This window comes from Colossoma macropomum, unplaced genomic scaffold (assembly GCF_904425465.1).
Source record: "Colossoma macropomum unplaced genomic scaffold, Colossoma_macropomum, whole genome shotgun sequence".
Taxonomy (NCBI): Eukaryota; Metazoa; Chordata; class Actinopteri; order Characiformes; family Serrasalmidae; genus Colossoma; species Colossoma macropomum.
The window spans coordinates 10,298,137-10,321,628 of record NW_023494799.1 but is presented as its reverse complement, the minus strand read 5'-3'; the positions used below and the strand labels follow the sequence as shown (position 1 = coordinate 10,321,628).

Below are 23,492 nucleotides of genomic sequence, written 5' to 3'. Positions count from 1 at the left end.
CAGGCAGGCAGGGCAGCCATTGTGGCTCCTACAGGTAGGCAGTGACTTTTATGTGTTGTGTCAGAGAAGCGTGCAGTGTGCGGGTCTCTGGCTCTGACAGCATCTCCATGCCTCAGCGTTCCAGACAGAACCTCTGCCCACACACCCTGCGCAGTCTGCCATATGATATTATACACACTTCCTGCCAAGTTTTGACAGAGAAATATGAATATCTGTGTACACAACTATATAAAAACATGCTAAATTTAAAGTGCTGCTGAAGGATCATGAACATGCATCATCGTTTTTTAAGTTCCAGAGTTCAAAGTAAACTTCGTTTAATCGCGCCACATTCAGAAAACTGCACTTAAAGGAACTGTCCAGCGAAAAACTGCATTGAAACCGAGGGATGCGAGACGTGTTTTCAGTTTGGGGTTCTCAAAAATGTGCGGTCATAAAGCCTCCTCTATGTATAGCATATAACATCCCTGGCAAAATGATGTTTTGTTGATTTTCTAAATGAAGTAAGTTAACTCATCCTCTACAGGGAACAAATAAAACGCGCAAACAGCATTCTTAAATCACCATACACTGAAAATGACCATTATCTATAAAAAGGACAAAAGTACAGACAACAGTCTTCAAGATGGCTGTTGCTGTTTTAGCTATGCTACGTATCTGTGCTCATCTTTTATAGATAATAGCCACCTCAATCTGAGATTACTTAATGATGCAATGAGCTCAGTATGTCATGATTTATACAGTGCTAATTGTTGTGCGTTTTTTTTAGCTACATTGCTTGTTAGCTACATTAGCTTCATAGCTATAGTACAAAACTACAGAAACAAACTCGACACCATAACAGCCGCCTAAATCTGAAATTACTTAATAATGCAACTAGCTAAGTGTGTCAAGATTTATACATGCAGTTTCGTGGTGCTAATTGCTGTGGTATGTTTTTTTAGCTACATTGCTTGTTACCTACATTAGCCTCTTAGCTATAGTACAAAACTACAGACAAACTTAAGACACCAAACCTTCTTGGTGGATCATTAAGGTAAAACTATGTAAACTTGATATTGTGCTAAATTATTCCATTAGCCTGCCTTCTAGCAGTTGGGTTTTGTTTGGTAACCAGATTGTTGTTCATGATCCCAGTCCACTGTCTGAATTAGACCGTATCAGTAAGTCTTCTGCTGCTGTTGCTTAGGCTCATCAGAATAAAGAAGGATTTCACCTCCCAAACTGCACGGCACATGTACATATATATACCCCCAATAAGACGTCAGCAGCACATCAGCGCGACACTCAGAAACAGATATGTGCGGCTACGGTGCTCTCAGAATCACACATTGAGGATGAGCAAATTAGGAAGCTCCTTCACAAACACAGCTGTGCAGAGGATTAGTGGGCTGAGTTGACAGCCAGCAAATTGGATTTTAGTCAAAGCTGAGGAGGGGGGCTGCAAAAACAAATTGGAGGGGCATCGGGCAACAGTACTGACAATATGGTGCCAAAAGACGGGGCTTTTTTTCCTGAAAGGTGCACCTTTCTCCTCTACCTGGCAATCAGCTTATGATCCTGTGGCACAAGGATACACAGAGACACGTTCCAAATATCAAATGTGACTCTCTCCGTTCTTGGAACGGTGTCACGAGCGCATGATGAAAGAGAGAAACGTTAATTTGCTTTTAGGCACCCTGCTGTATATCTTTTAAAAGCGTTTCTTCTCTCGTCTCTTTACTGTCTCTCGTGTTTGATCTCGTGCCTTTTCTATAAGCAGCCATTTTCGGTTGGTACTTTTTTTGGAGGGATGTGAATAAGAGCATGGGGAGATGGCACGGCACTGAAAGATGCCTATTTCAGTTGACGGCAATTGTGAGAGACGACGCATTAGATTCACATGACACACAAATTACTTGAAAGCACTTTAATACGCTGCAAGACCAAGTATAAATGAGGGGAGTGTTTGTTTTGGTATTTTGGGGAGGGGGACAGGGCTGTGCTCTCCTACTGACCAACATCGCCCCCTGTTGGTCATACTACAATCATCAACAGCCTTGAAGCAAACAAATACAGCCAAAATCAGCCTGTTTTTTGAATTTTTGGGGTAAAAACAAACTAAAACAACTAAGATCATGTGGCATAAATCACAAAGCTGCCTGAAATCCCAAGAGATCTGACTCATATACTTATATATTACTGCACTTTACATTACAAAATATTTGATACACATCATGAGACAAAAATAAGGTCATTCACTGACATACACACTGAGGCAGCAGGACAAAGTGGGTTTCGATTCAGACAGAACACATGGACTAGCATAAGAAAATGAGTAAGAATTACTAAGTAAGCCAGGCTGGCTAATCAGTGGTCAGTCAGTCAGTGCAGGTTAGATAAAGTGAGTAAGGCAGTTTGACCAGCGAGTGAAGATAGCACGATTAGTCTGACCGATATTTCCAGCACAAGCCGAGTGTAAAATAGGGACATAGGCTAATCTAAAGTAGTCTGTGACTAGCAAACTTCATTCCAGTTAGCAAGACTAGCCTAGCTAGCACAAGCAATGGTGAAAAATGTCTAACAAACCAATTATATTCAAGGTGTAATTTTACTTAAAATACAATTCTGAATCTTTTTAATCTGAAATTATTTTACTAAAGCCAGTTATGCTAGTTACAGCTCACTTTGACAGCTAGTTATGCTAGTTATTGCTAACTGTAATGAAAAAGGTAAAGTTATTTAAAAGAACTATCCATTTAAAGATTTTGTAAGGATACAAAAGTGGCTTTTCTTCAGTATCACTCCAAATAAGCCCTTTTGACACCGTTATTTTAAGACTATAAGTAAATTCTAGTAGTTTGTGGGCGAATGACATATGCTTGCATTTCACATAGTCTAAATCTCTGGTGTAGAGCTGCTACAGTTGAAGATGTTCAGCACTCTGAGCATCCAGAGAGTGAAAGCAGGTCCAGACAATCAGCAAGGCTGGGGACCTTAATAACCAGGGTCTTCGCATGCAGCTTTCTCCATTTCTCCCTCTCTTCCTCTCTATAAATATCTCTCCACCCGTCCCTTGCTTTTCTGTGCCACCTGGACTGGACTGCCTCGGAGAGGTCACATGTGATTCAGGCAGAGGTATGGGAGCCACGCAGCGCGGCTGGCTGGATAATTGCCGTGTGATAAAGAGGTGATTGCCTGCTGGCACCAGGGGAAACTAATGCCATCAGCCCGGCAATAAAAAAACAGATGCCTGACACTAAAGAGTGCCGTCGCCGGGGCAACTTCTTCCCGCATCCTCACCCTACGTTTTTTTTTTTTCCCCTCCTTCTGGAGGAAGGAAAGGTTATGACCCTGATGATGAAGACTCAGTTGAAGGCAATTTGGTCCCTCTTTCTGTGGAAGCCGACAGTTGCTTTCTATTGGAGAAGCTCAGTAAAGTAGAAGAATGGCTTTCTGGATGTATGAGCGAGATTTGGGTGAAAGCGGAGAAATTGCTTGGGAGATTTTGAATAGTCTTGTCAGCGCAGTCAGTCGATGGACCTTTGTTTTCTCCCCCTACCTCCTCTTCCTTCCCTCTTCCTCTCGCAAGAACGAATCGATGTTGCTCACTTCCCCCCCGACATAATTACATGCTTGAGCCTCCAATTTGCTGTGTTTTAATTCCTAAAGAGCAGAACGGAACGCTGCGTTGTTATCTGAAGCAATCTGGTGGCTGCCATGAAAAGGGACATTAGCCAAGCTGCGCGTGGTGAGAAATTAGAATGTGGAAGCCTTCAGCTTTGCTCTGTGCTCTGCCCAAGGCCTGTCCTTTTAGCTTTTAAAAAAAGCATTAGCAAGCTGGCACCCGGCTCGCTTCAGTCAGCTTAACTCTGAAAGTCCCATTCAGCCTGCATGCCCAGGCCATAAGATGGGCACAATAGGTCCTGATTACTGTGACACTGAGGTTTTGAAGGCCGAGAGACGGACGCAGACAGAGAGAGAGAGAGAGGAGATAAGACCATCTCACCCTAAACATAGCCTAAACTTGTTAAATGTGTCAACTTGCCCTTATACTACACTAACCGTCATGGCCCTCAGATGCCCCTTTACCTATTGTGTATTCTTCTTTCTTGTGTCGTTAAGCTTTTGTTTAGCTCCCTCTTGTTCGTTTCTCCTCTCTTTACCTAAAAAGCTCAATTCATCTTCCTCGCCGCAAAACGGATGATCCTCATTGGTCACGTTGATAGAATTATGCAAATGACAGAAGGAGTTAATAGATAGCGCAGGCGAAGCAGGGGGAGCTTATGGATGAGGTGCCAGCGGCTGGCGGTTTGTAGCGGGACAGCCGCTTTCAGCCTACCTGACAGGGGCATTGAGGGAAAATAATTGGCTTTTTCCCATCCAGGGACTCCATGCAAATACAGCATGGAGCACAGCGGCATGCACCTAGCAATATTGTCATTAGCATCCGGCCTGCGAGGAGGAAAGGATGCTGGATTATTGCTGGCTAAAGTGGCAGGATGGGTATTTGTGTCAGTTGTTTCGCAACAGGGGACTAAACTAATAATAGGACACAATGGGAGTCGTCCATTTGACCGCCTACACCTTTACATTCCTACCCAGATGGAGCTCATTATCAACTATTTGTCCGTTTCTGAAATAGATACAGTGACACTGGTCATGACAATACCACACGTTCTCCTTGAAACTTTGTACCATAACATGATCTCCTTCACAGCGCTGATGACAGGATGTTAAAGTCATTTGTTGTACATCAGAAGAACCTGCAAGACCTGCAGCTGTTCTTGACAAGAGCTGCCACACAGTAAAAGAGAAATGACAAAGACGGGATTCAGTCACCACCATTAAGAAAGCATTACCCTGAAGTTTGAAATGGAAAGATGAATACAATTCAGTTATTTGGCTGTGAACTCTCAGGTCGCTTAAGGACTACAAGAATATGCATGTCAATTCCTCCATTAGAAAGAGCAGGGCTGACAGCTACTGAAACGTTTCTAGAGGCTCGTGACAGCTCCCTGACTAGGAAGATGGACGCTTTCACTAAACATAGGTTGACACATTTTTCTCTCTTTTTCCGCTCCACTTTCTCCTCAACTCTGCCGAGCACTACCCATCCATCATTCGCCCATATAGGCTGCTCCCTTCCAGTAACTTCTTTCTCTCTCGCTCTCTTTGGCAGCTGATGCAGCAGCAGGCAGCCCTCATGGCTGCCAGTCATGGAGGCTACCTGACGCCCAGTGTGGCCTTCCCCACCACCCAGATCCACCAGATGGGGGCGCTCAACATCAACAGCCTGCCACCCACCCCCATGACCCCGGTGTCGGGTGAGTTTCATCAGACTCTGGGTGAGCAACTTCGCTTCATTTCCTTTGTTGTGGGAGTACTCACTGTGGGTTTGCATGTGATAATTGTCAGATATCCACCAACTTTAATAGAAACACCTGCCTTGTGCTTTCACTCGTTGACCACTTGAGCTCCACTCACTTTATTGGTTTACTCTGTAGGTGTACAGTTACAGACTGTAGCTCAACTGCTGTCATGCACAATTTGTCCAATGCCCTCTACCCTATTCTTCTCTCTGACCACAGGGCTGCTGTTGACCAGATATTATTTGGAGGGTTGACCACTCTTGACATGGTACAAGTGCATCAGACACAGCAGTGTTGCTGGGGTTTCAAACACTGCCAGGTTGAGAGTGGTCCATCGCCCAAAAATATCCAGCTAACATCAGCTTTTCACAGAGAAACAGACTGTAAATGAAGGCCTTGAAGATGGCTAACACTAACTGTGGATCGACAGATGGGCTACATCTAACTGTATAGTAGTGAAGTGCATTCTGAGTAATTTTGGAATTTGAGCATCTGTAAGAGTTAGTAAACAGATGTCTGGTTAACCATGGAGAAGGAACAGGCTTTTTTCGCCTGGTGTTAAATTATCATAATACACAAACAAGGAAACTGATGCAATAGCATGATGACAAATCAGTAGTCTGAATATAAATTTAGCAGCTTGCAGAGGTGTACGTTTAAAAATTGTCTTATTATTCAAAAATATCCAAGTGGTCACTGCATTCAAGTAACAGAGCCTGCCCCTTCAGATGAGTCAATGAGTTAACGCTAACACTAGAGCTGACTGTATGCAGCGGTAGATGGTAATGACTCGTCATCTTCTACACAATGTATTTTCCTCCTCAGTGGATGATATACCAAAATATTTGATGAGGTAACACTGAGAACAAAGAAATATCATTTGTTTTTGGTTCTTGCTAATGCCAGCTAGAGTAGTTACCCTAGTTACAGCTGCTCTAGCTCTGCATTCTCAATCACATCCTTGGCAATGCGCTCACAGTAAGTAACTGTTTCATTCAGGGACGTATCATAGTCTTGTGAGACCTCTGGGCACAAATGTCTTTGGAGGCTCCCTACACTTCAACAATAGCACATAATAAATGCATTTAAATAATAATAATAAAAAAAACGCAAAGCGAGATTAAAGCATAGTTCACATTCATGTGTATGTCGTCTTTAAGTCATGCAAATAGTTTTGTTTCTTGAACATTAACACAGTCAGCCTTATTGATGTGCAGTATCCTATTGTGTCTACACAGTTACAAATTGTGCTGTTAGTGTAAGGTTGAATAATCTCAATCATGATTTCTTTTTCAAGCCAACCTGTGTCATATTGCAAAAATGCATTTTGAAGGGCTATTTGTTCAAGTCGAGTAGTGGATTGTCTCAAGTATTTGAGTCGTCTTGTGGTCTGGGCCTCTGGCAGTCAGAAGCCTCGGGGCGCTGGCCACACTGGCCTGGTCAGTAATCCATTACCAGTTTCATTGTAGTGAAGTTTAATGGATATACTTACTTCATCTTTAACACAAGTCAAACATCACAGCGTTTCTCCAAATTATTGGTCTGTACATTTTCTCATTGACTTTTTGTGGTGCAGCATAACAAATACACAAATAGTGATTTCAGTATTCTAATGTTGGCACTTGGAATGAATGTAGAAAAGAATGATTTAGCTTCATTCCTGGGGATCCTTGGAACTGGTTCATGTTTTCCCTGTTGTTGACTAAAGCTGCGTTGACCAGTTGTTTTTATGGGAAAAAGTCATCATTTACTTACAACCAAAAATGCTCTATTTTGCTCTACAATTTTTATATAACATGAATATTCTAACAGACTGCAGTACACTAGAAGAAAATGTAGGTAGTGAGATATGGCTTCTTGTGTTTTTCTGCAGCATTAAAGAAGAAATCAGTTGTACAGATTGAACTTGAATGATAGTGGCAGTGTGATACAGAAAACATGAGGGCATAAGGGTTGTATTAGTTGATAAGTTAAATAATAGTCAACAGATTATCCATTTATGGTATAATATAGTAGAGTATTCATTTATAGTATAGTATAATCATGGACATATGATTCAGCTCACCAGCTTGGGTCCTCATTGGTCATGCGTTATTTAGTTATTTGCCCCTATATTCAAGTATATGCCTCTGGAGTGCTTCTTCAGAACTAGAACTATAGTATAAGCTTTACTTTTACAGCCCAGATTCAGTTCCCATTTTGTCCTAGGTAATAGAGGTACATACTATGTAAGACTATATCTTTGTACCTTTGTATCCTTTTACACCTTTTAACCCCATGTAACTACAGGATAGGAGGACTTGGTTGAACATGTGACAATACAGTGAAATTTAGTGAAACTGGTTTGCACCACTTTGTTATTTCAAATAATCATCCAATTATTAAATATTGTAGCAACCCACTACTGGCTGCTTTGCCTCAGAGAAGCTCAGGAGCCGTGGCCATGCAAGCAGCTAAGCATGGAGGCTCGTGGTGGGCCCATCCATAGTGACCTCAATCATGGGTTCGTGGTTCTGTAAGTGCCTTTCTGCCCTGGTGTTTAATAAAAAGCACTTCTCATTGGGGAAATCATGGCCTCCTCTCTGTCTTATGCCGACACTACAATATTTTACTATGTCCTTTATCTACTTATCTGCTAGGACCTGTTAGGTATTTTGTTGGGAGAAATTACGGCTTCCCCTGTGGCTTACTTTGTGCCGACACCACAATATTTTATCTCCTTTATCTGCTTATCTGCTAGAACCTGTTAGGTATTGCCTTGGAACTTACCATCATATTACCCAAAATAATTTCCTAGTACTTTATAGTTTGTAAGTCACACTTACCCAGTTAACACTTAGAACTTGGTGGACTGTAAAAGACAGCATTACTCTCCTCAACACTTTATAAGGCCAGTTGTGCTTTGTCGCAGGGAAAGCATGAGACCACACTGTAGGTCGAGGAGGCCAAGGAACGCTGGCATATGAATTTCAGATACAACCGCAGCTTTGGTAGAAACTTGCTAATGATTCTATCTGCCCTTCTTTGTTATTGTTTAAGATGTGAATGGTAGACGCTGAAATAGCTGATGATCTTGACCTTGAAAGTGAAAGACTTAAAGATCCGTGTGGTTGTGTCTGTTCTGCACATCAAACGTTCCCATCATGGGATATAAAAGCGAGAGATCTGACAGGAACTTTAATGCGTACCTTGTCACATTTGCCGACTCTGCAATATTCCCCTTCTGTCCCGTAAACAAAACGCTAACAACCAGAGCTCTTTTGTAAACAGATCTGCATTAAGAGTCTGCCGACATCGTAAAAAATGGTCAATGTCATTAGTTTAAATCAACACAACACTGTTTTTTGTACACAGAAAAATGATGGATTGGTTTTAATGCTTTTGTGTGTAGTAAAAACGAGGACACGTGCCGAGGCTTTAAAATAGCCACATTCCTCCTTCATCAGTCTGAGGTTTGAACGCACTGTGACATCTTTTACAAGTCACCATTCAGAAACAGGCGAGTCGGCCAATTAAATGTGACGCGCGAGGCTGTTAGCCCCTTTTCACTCTCTCCTGAAGGCTGAGCGTGTTCATGTGTGACGTTGCATGTAGATATTGTCGTTCTGTTCTTAAAATTACATACCAGCCATACGCTGCAATTTGTCATGAATCTTGTCCAGGCTCAAGCATCACCAGACGTTCATCTACAACATGAATGGTCCATCAGAAATGGAGATATTTGGTTACACCTCCAATGGATCCTGTATTCCTTGAATTTATATTAAGGTGTTGATAGGTGTTAATATGGCGAACATGCTTGGCATACCCTTGAATAATTGCTTATAAGTAGTTAAAGTTACATGCATAACATGCATAAAACAACAGTATATAGCCTTACAGTGTCAGGTTTCATAACACACGATAATCTGCATTCATAAGAACATTGTCAACGTAAATGCTTGTTAAATAACACACTATACCAAGGTATATATTGTGCATCACAGCAGAGCAGTATTCAGGTAAACTTTACGGGGCATAATCACTTCCGCCCCCAGCATCTATGGAAGACATGGGACCTGACCTTATGAAGTCAAATATTCTTGCTTTTTAAATTCTTGTGCATTTAATTATTACTACTTTATATAATTACACAAGCATATGCCCAGTATTATAAGATGTTATATATGGTAATGCCATAAAAATGCATTTATAAAGCATTATGAATACAGGATTCATATGAAGTGTTACCAAATGTTACCAAAAGTAGTTGTTCTGTGGCAGAGATCTTCAAATCCAAACCTTGAGTCCTTTTTACAGTCTTTGATTTGTAATTAACAGTGTCATTATAGGGCCAGACTGTAGACATTCAGAGCTGTTGAAATATAAAAACAAATACTACACATAAATGATGTAAAAATGTATTTAAAGACACTATTAAGCCACTATAAAATACCTGCATACATATTATTGCATGCATACATTGAATTTTGTATTGCTAGAGCATGTCATTAAAAACTAATGTTGCTCAGCAACAATTAATTAATTAGCTGTTAGTTAACAAAATTTTTGGTGGAAGAATATTACAAGCCTTTATTTATTAAATCTAATACATCTGATTGGCAGAGCTCCATTCAAAGCTGTTCTAAAATACAACTTGTACATATGACCAGAGATGCAAAATACAGGGGGTCCTGAGCGGTCCGGGACCCCATAATTAACCTGTTGGACACCATGAATGTCTCAAAATCAAATTCTGGGGGGTCCCTGAAAATAATTGTATTGTGATGTTATGCTGCCTGTTAGGGAAAAACAAATGCTCAAATACAGATTCAGGGATTAGATTTCAGAATCAAGACTGTTTTGCAATAGATTTTTATCGTTCAGGTCTTTTTCGTATTCAGGTCTATGTGGAGCTGCTTCACCCACAATCAGTGAGCTTCTGTCTTTGGTATTCTTAACTAACTGGAGATGCAGCACTGGTCTGCCTCAGGGTGGCGCTGTAGCAGACTGGTTCACCTAGTTGGTCCTTCATAGACTAGCAACTGTAACTATGCCTGGAAAACCTCTGAAAAACTTTATAATATACCGCAACACATTGGTAAATCTGAAAACCTGCCCAGTTTCTGGTGTAAAGAGTGAATTGCTACTAATTCCTCAAACCAAAGACAAAAGAGCAGATGAGTAAGATGTCAGTCAATGTGTGGAAGAGCACATTACCAAACTAGTAAAGAGCATTTCCAGAAGAAGAATTGTTAAACCAGACATTTTGTTGCCATGAAAGCTAGCATTGGTGCCACTGTGGTGAGTGAGTTAGCAGGCAGCCAACACTGGAGTAGCCAGCCAACATGGGACCCCCCGAATACCAGGGGGTATTTCGCACCCTGCATATGACTGCACACATAAATTGAATTCTGTATTTAGTTCATATAAAATGATGCTGCCTGGCAATTCTAGCCCACCACTAATGAACATGCTCTCAGATCAATTGTTTATTGTGATTATTATTAATTACTCAATTAAATGTTCAATCATGGACCAGAAATGGTTCTTTTATGGCTAAAGTCTTCAAAGCCAAACCTTGAGTCCAGTTTCTGGTCCTTGATTTTGTCATTTCTTCGAGGTAGCAGTGCCAATCAGTCACATCGACAGTTCAATTAACTACCACTGATTACAAAATCCAGGACTGGAAGCTGGATTCAGGATCCAGATTTGAAGAACTCTGTTCTGTAGCATCACACCTTCGTTATTCACAGTGTAAATAGTCAGAACTGCTGAAGAACAACAGCAAATATTTCAGCAAATAAGTGATTTGTGATTGTCACGTCTTATACAAAGCTATTGTAAAATATTTGCATTCATTTGATCACATATGATCACACACATCAACTGAATGTTGTGTTAATGTGACAAGTAATTGTTAACTTAAGTTGCTTGGCAACAATAACCTGCTGTTAATGCAAAAATGCATTATTTAGTGAAAGAGTATTACAAGCCTTTATTTTTAGATATAATACATGAATTACTTTTTTGCATTTAGGATAAACATATGTTGTTATAGCCCCATTCAGAGCTGCTGTAAAACACTTACTGTCAAAAGTTTGAACACCCCTAGTCAAATTACATGTACAAGTGAAAATAAGTTAACATGGAACAAACTTAAATATGCATTTTTTTGCACTTTTTTGCATTATTAGTGCACCTTTTCTATTTATTTGTGAAGTTTAACAAATTGGATAAACAAAAGATAAAATATAAAACAGAAAGTGTGTCATAACTTTTGCACAGGCCACATTTTATGTTTTATCTGTTTTCCTAATATGTTAAATTCAGGAAATAAGCAGTAATTGTGCATTAAAATGTGCTGTGTTTTATGTAGAGTGTGTGTTAACTTATTATCACCTCGAAAATCAACAAAACATGTTTCAACAAGGTCATGTTTGACCAGCGACACCCAAACATGTCATTTGGATATGACTGTGTATACTGTACCCACATAAGGTGAATTCTGTATTAATTTATTAAAAATGATGCTGCCTGACAACCATAGCCCACCGCTATTGAAATACAGTGCTTGGCAGAGGGAAAAAAAGTGGTCTGAAATCTGAAAATCAAGGTTCAAATCTAAAACTTGTGTCTAGTTTCCACGATTTTGTAATTAGTCTTAGGTATATCACTAGATTGATAATCAGTCACATCAACAATTAACCAATGACTGAATACAAGGTCCAGATTTGATCTGTTCTATGGCATTCTTAGTTTTGTGTATATATTCATAACTGTTGTGAAACACTCGCAAATATATGAAAGATCTGGTTTAAAAAACATGCATCCATTCAGGTCACATCTTATACCAGAAGCATTGGATTTCTTTTGTTTGTTCCAGTCATACCCATTCGGTTCTCTTTCTGAAACATTAGCTTGCTGTGTGTAAGAGAACTGTGGTCTTCTGTTTGAATTTTCTCCTTTTTGACTGGGATCAATGTCATATTAATATGCTGTGCGGCTGCCGGGGTGAATTGGCCTTTCTTACGCTGACTTAATTGAAAGAGACTGGTGCTGCTGTGCCGTCCTGCTGCGGCCTGGAGAAGTGCTGAAATATGCGCACCATTCTCCACGCTCCTGTGTGTGCTTCACTCTGCTGATTGCCTTCTATTATTGAACCTATTGGAATCTGTTGCATTATTAATCCTGGGCGAGATAGTGTTGAAAATATTCCATGGACTACAATAAACAAGATATTCATTTTTTTTTCACATCCATTCATTCATTCATTTATTTATTTGCATCTTGCTGGCAGCGTCTCTGGTTTATTCAACACATCTGCCATACACAATTACACCAACTCAGCGTTAGGACTTGTAGAATTCACCGTGGAAGCAATGTTGTAGAATCTGAATATAGTTGAATATGGTTGAGAAATTGGATCTGTTCTGGGGAGAAAAAAAGCCTCTGGTCTCTGACTTTGGACCAATCACACCCTGATGTCAAAAGGTCAAAGATATCAGTTTAGATATCAGACTAGCAGTTTAAAGCAGAAGCATCTGTCATATGTTCTGAAGATGTTATCAGATAGATAAAGGTGTAGTGAGTGTATTACTTTTTAGCATCTAAGACAAAAATCCTTTATTAACAAAACAGTTCTGGTCCTAAAATCTGATGGGCTGAATCACTTTCAAAGCCATTGGGAAATACTTACATACATATGATTGTACAAATAAAAACGTATGTTGCCTGGCAACACTTGCCTACTGGTAACAAAATTCCTTTTTTGTGGAAGAATTGTACCCTTTTTGAAGAAATAGTACTTTCTTTCTAGCACCCTATATTATAAAATGCATAGCTCTGGTACTAAAATCTGATTGGCTAAGCCACATTTGAAGCAATTGTAAAATTATTGCATACATGTGAATGAACATATCAACTGAATTGTGTATTCATTCATTAAAAAACGGTGTTGCTTGTCAACAATAGCCTAATGTTAATGAACTATGTTTCTTGTTGGAAGAATTTTACAAGATTTTTTTTGCATGCATGCATTACTTTCCAGCACCTACGATAAAAATCTATTGCAAAACGGTCTTGATTCTGAAATCTAATTTGCCGAGCAACATTCAAAGCTAGTGCTTTTTGATTGTCGCTGTGCAGCTGTGAGCCGGTAAAATAATGCTATCCAATAATATTATGTTTCATCTCTTACGGACCTTTTATTAAGTAAAAATGATTTTTAATAGTCTTCAGTTATAAAATGCACCATTCTGGTTCTAAAATTTGATGAGATAATATTTGATATATTTGATATATGCACTGACTGCCTCACAACAATCGAATTCTGTGTAAATGCGCCAAGTCACTAAAACCATTGTGCTGTGAATAAACTGCTCACATGGACCAACAAGTGTATTAACAGGTGAAGAAAGAAGCTGGTTTATTTAAACTGAGTGCAGCTAAGCTAAAAGCTTGCTAACAGGCCAAACCACTTCACCATTTATATGTCAGGCTTTGAATTGAAGTATTTACTAAATGATTCACTGTAAAATTGCAACTCAGAAAGTAAAGAATATGTAACTTGAATGTTTCACATGCTTCAAATGCCAGTTTTTACCCTAAGTATTAATTTTAAACTCAGTGTAGGAAAAAAATGTGTGGTACTGTTAGCTTGATGCTAACACAACACACTGAGGCACTAGTGGGAATTTGCATTGTTGCTATGGTAATTTGGTGAGCAAGAACTTTTTAAATGGTGAAGATTTCTGCATTAAACATTGCTGTATTACAGTATTTCCATTGCTTTATGGCAAAAAGTTAAAACATTTATGAAATGACTGCAGTATAAAATAATGGGTGATTGAAAGACTATTTTGTCCGCCTTCAGATGTTCATGGTTACTTGGCAACAACATCGTACTGTAAATGAGCTACGTTTCACAGTGAAGATTTATATATTGTGAATATTTTAATTAAAACCTAAATTTATGTATTTAATCATATGTTATGTGTTATGTGGCTGTTTTAGAATTGGCCGTACGTTACAGTGGTTTAAGTACAAGTAAAGTAGATTTACTTCGCCTTATGTCATATCTAGAACACCTCACCTTATTGAATTATTTACTGAACACTGACGTATTTTATCATATTGTGTTGTGTCACGCCTCTAAGCCACGGTAAATTCACTGTAATGCATTTCCAATTGTGACTTCTTTCTTTATTAGCTCCCTTTGAACATTAGAGTATTCCAGACTGCACAGAAGACCTTTTGAACTCTCTGTGTTAATGCAGTAAACAGACTATATATGCTTGAATAAATACATAGCTGACTTAAGTTCTTGGCACAGATTGTGACTTCTTAACCCATCTCATTATCAACATGCTCTCCAACATGATCATCAATCCATCGTATGCGTGCGCATGTGTAACAGCAGAGTTTAAGAGCCTGGCAGAAAGGTTAAGGGGGCTTTTGGAAAACAATGGCACGTCTGCTCCATCAACAGATGTAAAGCACTTAAGCTCGATGGTGCATATGCACTCAGCCAGATGGCATTCCCTATTAGAGCATGTATCCGTACCATGATGCATGGTGATGTGGGTTATATTTATTTTTTTGGAGTAATACTCAGCAGGTGCGAGCGCCTAAACTACAAAGAAATCACAGCAAACAGGAAGTGGAGAGGCCTAATTGTCAGCGCCTGCACCAAATGAGTTGGAACCGGCGGTGGCGTTATTTGTCTCGTTCTGAACTCCACGCCCTGACATTGGTTTGATGGCTCGATAGAGTCTGCGGGTGAAGCTGTCCTCAAGCCTCTGCAGATGGATGAAAGGCTCTGTGCTCCAGCATATGCACAATGTTGTGTTTAAAGCAACAATCTGAGTTAATGAGGTGTCTGACACACTATTTGTGACCTGGCGGAGAGGCTCGGTTCATTTCTGTTCTGATGATGGGGACGGGCTCACCTTGACTTTTTTTGCAGAGGTACAAACTGATAGCTGTTGAACTGCTGCTGGGGACATCTGGCAAGTTATTCACTGCAGGAGAGTAACACGAGAGGATCAGCTGGAGTTGTACAAAAACAGCTGTGGAGGACTAAACTTTAGGCAGATACAGGACTGTGCAAATGTTTTAGACTGCCATGACATATGCAGAAATAGATAGGTAGATAGATAGATTGCTGTGAGGATTTGATTGCATTCAGCTGCAAGAGCATTAGTGAGGTCAGGAACTGATGTTGGATGATTAGCACTGGATCACTCCAACTCATCCCAAAGGTACTGGATGAAACATACTCTCTCCAAAGAATGCAGTTCCACTGCACAGCCCAATGCTGGGGGGCTTTATATCCCTTTAGTAGATGCTTGGCATTGGACATAGTGACCTCATGCTAGTGTGAGGGTTCTCAAGAGCATCCCATTCTACCAGCAATGCTATACCATAGAGATTATTCAGTGATATTTAAACATAATACTTCATTATAGAGAAACTTACTGTCTTCACAGTGGTGGTGATAGGAAGCAGTGTCATGATGTCTACACTGCATATACATTTCATCATTTTATTTATTATACATACTGACCAGTGAACCTACACGTCTTCTGAGATTTTATGTGTAGTATTGAAAATGTCCTGCGTGCACCACTCTGCTATGAATGTATTCTAAAAATACATTTAGGTCGTAACCTTTTTGAACATCTGTCATAAAACTGAGTGCTTTTACATGCACTTAATTATCCGATAACTGCAGATTTTGTCAGTAATCTGATCAGTGTGTTCACATGCACTTGAGTAATCAGAAAATGTGAAAAGTCCAGGTCTACATGAGTCAGGCAGTAATCAGATTTCTGCTTTGCAACCAGCCAATAAACTCACAGAAGAAGGTGTGATGTAAACGTAAAGTAAAACTTTTTTTTTGTCACACATAGCGCCTGAAAATATGAACATACATCATCTAGAAGATGATAGATATTGAAATCCTTCATTTCGTCAAGCATGTATTTGGTTTCAGCGTCACTCCAAAAGTGTTTTGCTGCCATCTTGCGGTAACGCTGCTTGCTTATTTCCGGTACCAGCGCCAGTTCTCGCACATGCGCAGACTGAGAGAAAGAAATCTGAGTAAGAGTTTACATTCACTGAGTAATTGGATTACTGAGCTGAAATCCGATTCTTTTCATCGGATTTCTTAATCAGATTTTTAGGCCTTACTCTGATCTGAAAAATTGTATGCTGTTTACTTGACCTTTTAAATAATCAGAAAACTGCAGAAATCCGATTATGATCGGATTATTAAATGCATGTAAATGCACTCAATGTCTCAGGCATCCGGCAGCGTATTCATAACCATTTCATGTTATAACTTTGTGTGAGGGAGCTTTTAGAGGCATTAAACTCTTCAGACGTCTGGTTCCTATCACCACCACTGTGAACAATTCTGACTCAGTAAGTTTCTCTAGAATGGAGGATTTCATCATCAAAGCATCAAATCACTCTGAATGATGCTGTTTATATCTTAACATTGTTCATTTTGCAGAAATTCTGTCAGTGGAGTTCTTCCGTTAATACAAGGTTAATCAATACAGAATAGTGCAAACCTACATTTTTTTAAAATAAATTAATTTACTAAACTCATTTCACATTCTCAAGCAGGAGGTTTAGCTTTGATCTGGCTAGCCTGCTTTAAATCCCTTGGGCCATATGTGATCACTCCAGTTCTGTGTAATGAAGAACTGATTTAATGATTTAATGTTATAGTTTGTCACACTTGCTGTTTGAATAGATGCATCAAGTGGTATCACTGTCCCCACATACAGCACTCATACCCACAAATCACCCCAATCTCCTACATGAGCAATTCTCTCAACCAGTGGCTTTCTTAAGTTCAGAGTGTGCTGAGATCGCGAGTAAAACGTTTCAGTGTGATGATGAAGAGGCTGCGTTGCAGCTGTGTGTGTGGTCGGCCCCAGCCAGCACATCAGATCTCCCTGGACAACAGCGGTCTCCTGGGCTCCTGAAAGAACGGCCGAGTCGCCTCCTAATTCATCAGTGTAGGGAGGCAAAACAATCGCTGGAGGTTTCAGAGTGAGAAATAGTGCAAAAGAGGTGGAGGAGCTCTGTGATCACTGCTGAAATTCCCTCAGCTTAGAAACAGCGCTGTAGTCTAGTCTGAAGTCATGAGTATCCTGTATAACTAAATGACTCAATCACGGTGAGCAAGACTAGCATAGCTAGAACAGGGCAATGTAACTAAAACACGTGTTTTTCATTGGTAAATTTAGTCTGTAATGTAAATTATGTTGCCCTGTGATGGACTGGTGACCTGTCCAGGGTGTATCCTGCCTTCCGCCCAGTGACCGCTGGGATAGGCTCCAGCTCCCCCTCGCAACTCAGAAGGATAAGCGGCTTTGAAAATGTGTTTGTGTGTGTTAATTATGTGAGGTACACTTCATTTCATTTTAAAATTTATTATGCTGCAAATAAGGGGGCAAATTAGTGATATGTTTAGTTTAAAAAGCTATAAAAATCTGGTTTTCATTCAAACTGTAGGTTGATCTATTTCTGCAGGCCAACTAGTGGCCATCTCACCAGCAGAATGGGAGTTGAATGGGATATTTTTAAATTTACATAATGCAATAAAATATTTTTCCTCATAGTTCTGTCCTCAGATTAACAAGGACACTGTGGGCTATCTGTTTGTTAAATATGGCTCTGTATTGAGCTGCTGGAGAGCAATGAGGGGTAAAATAAAATAAAATATAAGATGTGGCCTGTGCAAAAGTTATGCTGCATCTTATATTTTGCGCTTTATTTTTTTCCAACTTTATTTTATTCAAGTCTATTTTTTAAATTGAGCAAATACATAAAAAAATGTCCACTCAAATTTTCAGAAAAATACCTGTTTGTTCCCTGTAGGAGATGTGCTAACTTGTTTTCACAGTGAAAATCAAGGAAACATTATTTGTCCAGAGGTGTTCAAATTTTGGCATGGAACTGTATATACTGTGTAATCCTTGCAATCAGTTCTAATTGAAACTACTTCAATAATTAATTGAGAGTAAAAGGCAGAAACACAGTTTTGGGCTGAAACGCCTGAACAACATTTTCCAGGCTTAGAATACTTCTTGTATTTCCGAATACTTATTCTCATTACTAGAGTTATATATACATTACATAATTCAGCATAATGTTAAGTATGTTCGTTCATTTTAATCAAAACATTCCAGTTTTTGATATGTAGCACATAAATTTGCACATTTTTACATCCCTTTTTGCGATGGATGTCCCAAAAATGTTGTGAGACAGATGCAACATTTTGTCAGAAAAGAAGACAGATGAGTATGACTGGATTTTTGCTTGTCTACATAGCAGCGATGGTACAGAAGTCAAGATGTACATCTTTTAAAACCTTTGTTTAGTGATGTGTTTTCATAGTCAATTTAGCTGATTTACTGAGTGGATGGCCAAGTTCATACTCCACTGCTGTCTAAATTCAATTCCATTGTGAGTGAAATTACGTGATATGTGAATAAAAATGTCTAAAAATCAAGAAGACAGCTAGTAATTTCAGTATTTTATACTAAATATGTGTAGTGTGTATGTGTGTGTGTGTAATGGCTATTCATAACTAATCACTTAAAACGTTTAGCAAGACTGCTCTCTGTTTTTTTCCATTAACAATATGATGAATCATAAACATGCAAAGAAAGTCTACTGGAACAATTATGTTTGAGACACTTTTTAAATGTTTTGGGAACTGTTTTGAGGAATCTGAGAACATGCAGAGTATGTTAAAATAAAAATTAGTAAATAAATTAATCAACCCAAATAAAACAGCCAGAAAAATTTGTATGTAAATGCTCAAAAGGGAATTCCACCGATGAAAATTGTCAAAATCTGTCCCGCTATCTCAGCTACACAGCTGCTAACAGTCGAAACTATAGCCAAACAAATGCACATGAATTTGAAGTGCTTTTGCCATTTATTATCTTTCACTAACCTATAATACTTCAGTTCAAAGAAAAGAGAAGACTTTGTGAAACACTAGGGGGTGGTGGGGGGGATGTGTGGCAATGGTGCTGGAATACATGAGCATGCATACGGCTCAGCTGGCATTAAGAACGATATTGTGATGGGCTGGTTTTAGTGGGATAGGCTGCTAAGGATGGGCAAGCTTTCTGTCCAGTCCTATCACAGGCCACAGTTGTTCCTGTAAAGACTTCTCTATAGGGTCCTCAGCTGTAGCAGAAGATTGAGAGTGAGGCTGAAGTACGCCTGAGGGCTTGCGTGACGGACAGTCTGTGCGTGGCGTTGGTGGGTGCATATTGAATTGATCCTATGGGAGGGTCTTTTTTTTTCAGCTTTCTCCGCTGCAGTAGCACTGACAGATAAGCTCTCAGAGGCCTGCCATCACATACTGGCACTCTTCTCTAGTGTCCATTTGAAGATCATGAGGTCCATCATAATAACCCTTATAATACTTTTTTTTTCATTAACAATATAATGAATCAAACATGCAGGGAAAGCTGGTTATGCTGGCTAAACTATTGGAACTAAGTTTGAGATGGTGTTTTGGGACATAGCAAGTACTCTGAAAGAGCATGCTGAGAATGTTAAAAATGTATTAATTAATTAATTAACCCAAATGAAACAACCAGAAAGTCTTTCATATAAATGCATAATTCACAGAGTCAAAGTGTTTCTAAATGTGAAGTGGTGCATTGTAACTACTCTTCTTTACAGTGGTGGTGACAGGAACCAGGGTTGTCACGATGTCTACATTGCAAATATAGCCAATCTATTTACTAGCCTAAGTGACCAGTGAACATACACAAGTTTTTATATATAATGTTGATAATGGTAAAATAGTCGTAAACCTAAAATGACTAACTAAATAAATCAGGCAGCATATCTGTAAGCATTTCATGTACTATCTTTCTGTGTATTAGCAGTTAGAGGCATTAAACTGTTCAGACATCTGGTTCCTATCACCACCAATGTGAACCATTCTAACTCAAGCAAGTTTCTCTAAGAACAGTGCATTTCACACCAAACCCTGAAAAACAAGATATGACTTTGCGTGCATCTTAAATATTTCGATATGCAGAAATTTTGAAAAAAAAACTTTTTGAAAAAATGTTTGAATTTTCCATGGAATTTTCCTTTAACAGAATAGCTTAAAACAATTCCAAAATCAAATTTGCCAAATTTCTGGAATATAAACTGTACCTGGAATGTGTGGTAGCAGTCTATACCATGTAGGATAATAACATGCTAAATATTCAAGATTCAGATTGTTTATCTAAGAGCAAGCATTATTATATTATATTATTATAAGTTCATAAATTCATGCGTATTATCTACAATACTTCACTGCAAAGATGTAGCCTTTGTAGATTTGCCTGGCTGGTTGTCTTGTCTGATTAACATTTCTTTACTCTGAAAGCTAACCTGAATAACCTGATTCTAGTGACGTCTGTTTTACTGCACAGTCGAATGCAAACGTTTGAACCCTCCTGGTCAAATTATGTTTTGTTGATTTTCTACATGAAAACAAGTTAACATATCCTCTACAGAGGACACACATGCAATTTCCTTGTGCCCAATTTCTATTTATTTGAGATTAACCCTCTGTAGAGGATGTTAAGTACTTTTCACATACTAAATCAACCTAACATAATTTGACCAGGGTGCCCAGACTTTTGCATACCATGTATTGTGATGTATGTATTAAAGACTGTACGCATGTATCTCAGCATGTGTTAGAGATGTGGTGCTCTTGTTCCAGCAGGTCTCAGCTCACCGCCTGCAAACATCACGTCTTCGGCCGTCCCCAGCATCGTCACTCCAATCGTCAACGGCTTCACAGGCATCCCTCACCAGCCCAACGGTCATCCAGCAGTGGAGGCCGTCTACACCAATGGCATGCCGCCTTACTCCACCCAAAGCCCCACCGCCGCTGACACGCTCCAGCAAGCCTTCACTGGGGTGCAACAGTACACAGGTACCTCTGCGCTATAATTATAATAATAAAACTAATAATAATACTAATCTTGTATTTATATAGAGCTTAATGGTTGCTTTACAATAGCCAAGTCTTTGCATCATGAAAGGGTTCTTTAAACTGATGGACAGTGTGTTGTATATGGTTCTTTTTTGGTTCTATAAAGAAAAGGGTTCTGTATAGCACCAAAAAGGGTTCTGCTATTGTTAGAAGCTTGTATCATAACAAAAGCGGAACCGTTTTCGGTGCTTTTCAAAAAGGTTCTATATAGATCCATCTACAGCACATTCTCCATCAGTCTGAAGAACAATTACGCTGTGCAAGCATTTAAGCATAAAATGGTTCTATATAGAAATCATGGGTCTAAATAGAACCATTCCTTTTACTAAAGAACCTTTGAAGAACTCTTTTTTAAGAGTGTACCTTTTTAACCTTGTTAGTAATACAGCTTTTCGTTGCCATCATCATAACTTTTTTTAAATCAATTCTAATCTCAAATAAGGAATTTCAAAACACTTAAACTAGAGAGTATCAGGCTATAATAGGAGGAGTAACAATTGTTTATTACAACCAGGACACAAAATATATAATAATCTAACACTAGCAGTAAATTCTTTTATGGTTTCTGATAAAATGTTGCAACTGTTCCTTAAAAGACACAACAGTACTTTAGAGACTGCAGTAATAACAGTACAATATTGATCCAAATGTATAATATAAAGTATCTTTAAAGTATATCTATTCACAAAATCAGTCTTATTAAATATTTCCTGGTTCTGAAAGCTGAAGTGCACAAGTGTGCTAACATTAGCATTAGTTCGTACAGTCAAATGGATCCTTTGTGAAACAGAAGGGTACCAAAACGTGAAAAGCCAGCAGAGTCTGGTCAGCTGTAAAGCATAAATGTTTTTTTTTGTTTGCTAGTTTTCAAACGTCGGGTGCAAAAATGTTAATATGTGTAAACATTGTAACAGATATCGGAAATTAAGACAATCAGCTCCCACTTTTGTGTGAAATTAATGCCTTTTAAATCTCATGTATTGATTTCTGTGGACCGCTGTAACTGAAAGTTAGGAACCGTCTACAAAATACATCACAATCGGCGATCAGTCCAAGCATGCACCAAAATGAAGCCTATGAACCAGTATAGGCCTTTAAGCAGATAAGATACAAATGATGTCCAGTTAGAAAATTTAGATTAGACTCTATTTTTAAAACATGTAGTTATGTTATAACTAAAGTTTGGGGGAAGAAAAATGCCTGAAACCCCTTGTTCTTCCAGTTTAATGCCCTGTAAATTTATGTCCTCATCATCCGTTTCCATGACGAAGTGTTCGCAATCCCCACCGCCACCCTATCTGTTCCCTGTTCTTCAGTCCTACTACATCAGTCCTACTACAACTATGAGGGGGCTCTGGCCTTCTAGCTACAGGCAGAAACTGCCCAGAACTCCGGCCCAAGTTCTCAGAGTTCTCCCCCCTCCCTCAATCAGTCTTCCCTCATACTACCACCACCATGTTGAAGGCATGGTGTTCATGGTATTCACAGACTGTTAATGAGGGGTCTCAAGAGAAGACGACTGTGGTACAAAGCACAGACAATGAAGTCACCTATGATCTATTATCTTTCTTCAAGAAGCGGTTACAGTCATCTTGTTGAACTGTTTTTCTCTTTTTCTGTGTTTAATTATATATAAAAAAACAAAATAATAGAAAGTAATCATATTACATTACTTTAATATAGTAAGCCTTTGGATTGGGTTACATGTCGCATGTTTGACAGGTAACTAGGCTAGTAGGTGTCTTACCGACACCTGCCTCTTGATTGCTGTTCAGTCATTGTTAGATTCATTTGGTAGACGGTGTCAGTTTGCTTGTATTAGTTATTCATTTAAAGATTGCCATTGAAAGCTTATAAGCAGTGAAATTTAACAGTAATATTCTTGCATGTTAAACCTGGCAGCCCCTTTGAAGTCTGTTCTGCTACAAAATGTCCCAAGCCAGAACATTTCAATAGCAAGGTATTCTTGCTAAGCCTTTAAAAATAAGTGGAATATCACCAAAGTTTGTTATATTACCAGCATTAACCCCTTAAATGGTCAGGGCCCATGGGCAGGCCCAAAATTTTATTACACACCTCCATAACTAAGAATAGCTCAGCCAATTTGCACTAAAGTC

General features: G+C 39.1%; 1 protein-coding gene across 1 annotated transcript in view; it reads left to right on the top strand.

Moving 5' to 3' along the window:
• Positions 1-23,492, top strand: part of celf5a (cugbp, Elav-like family member 5a) — a 289,807-nt gene that overhangs the window by 258,006 nt on the left and 8,309 nt on the right. The window contains exons 7-8 of the mRNA XM_036586607.1: positions 5,162-5,327; positions 21,103-21,315. Coding sequence (XP_036442500.1) covers positions 5,162-5,327; positions 21,103-21,315 — 379 coding nt within the window. The remainder of the gene's footprint in view (positions 1-5,161; positions 5,328-21,102; positions 21,316-23,492) is intronic.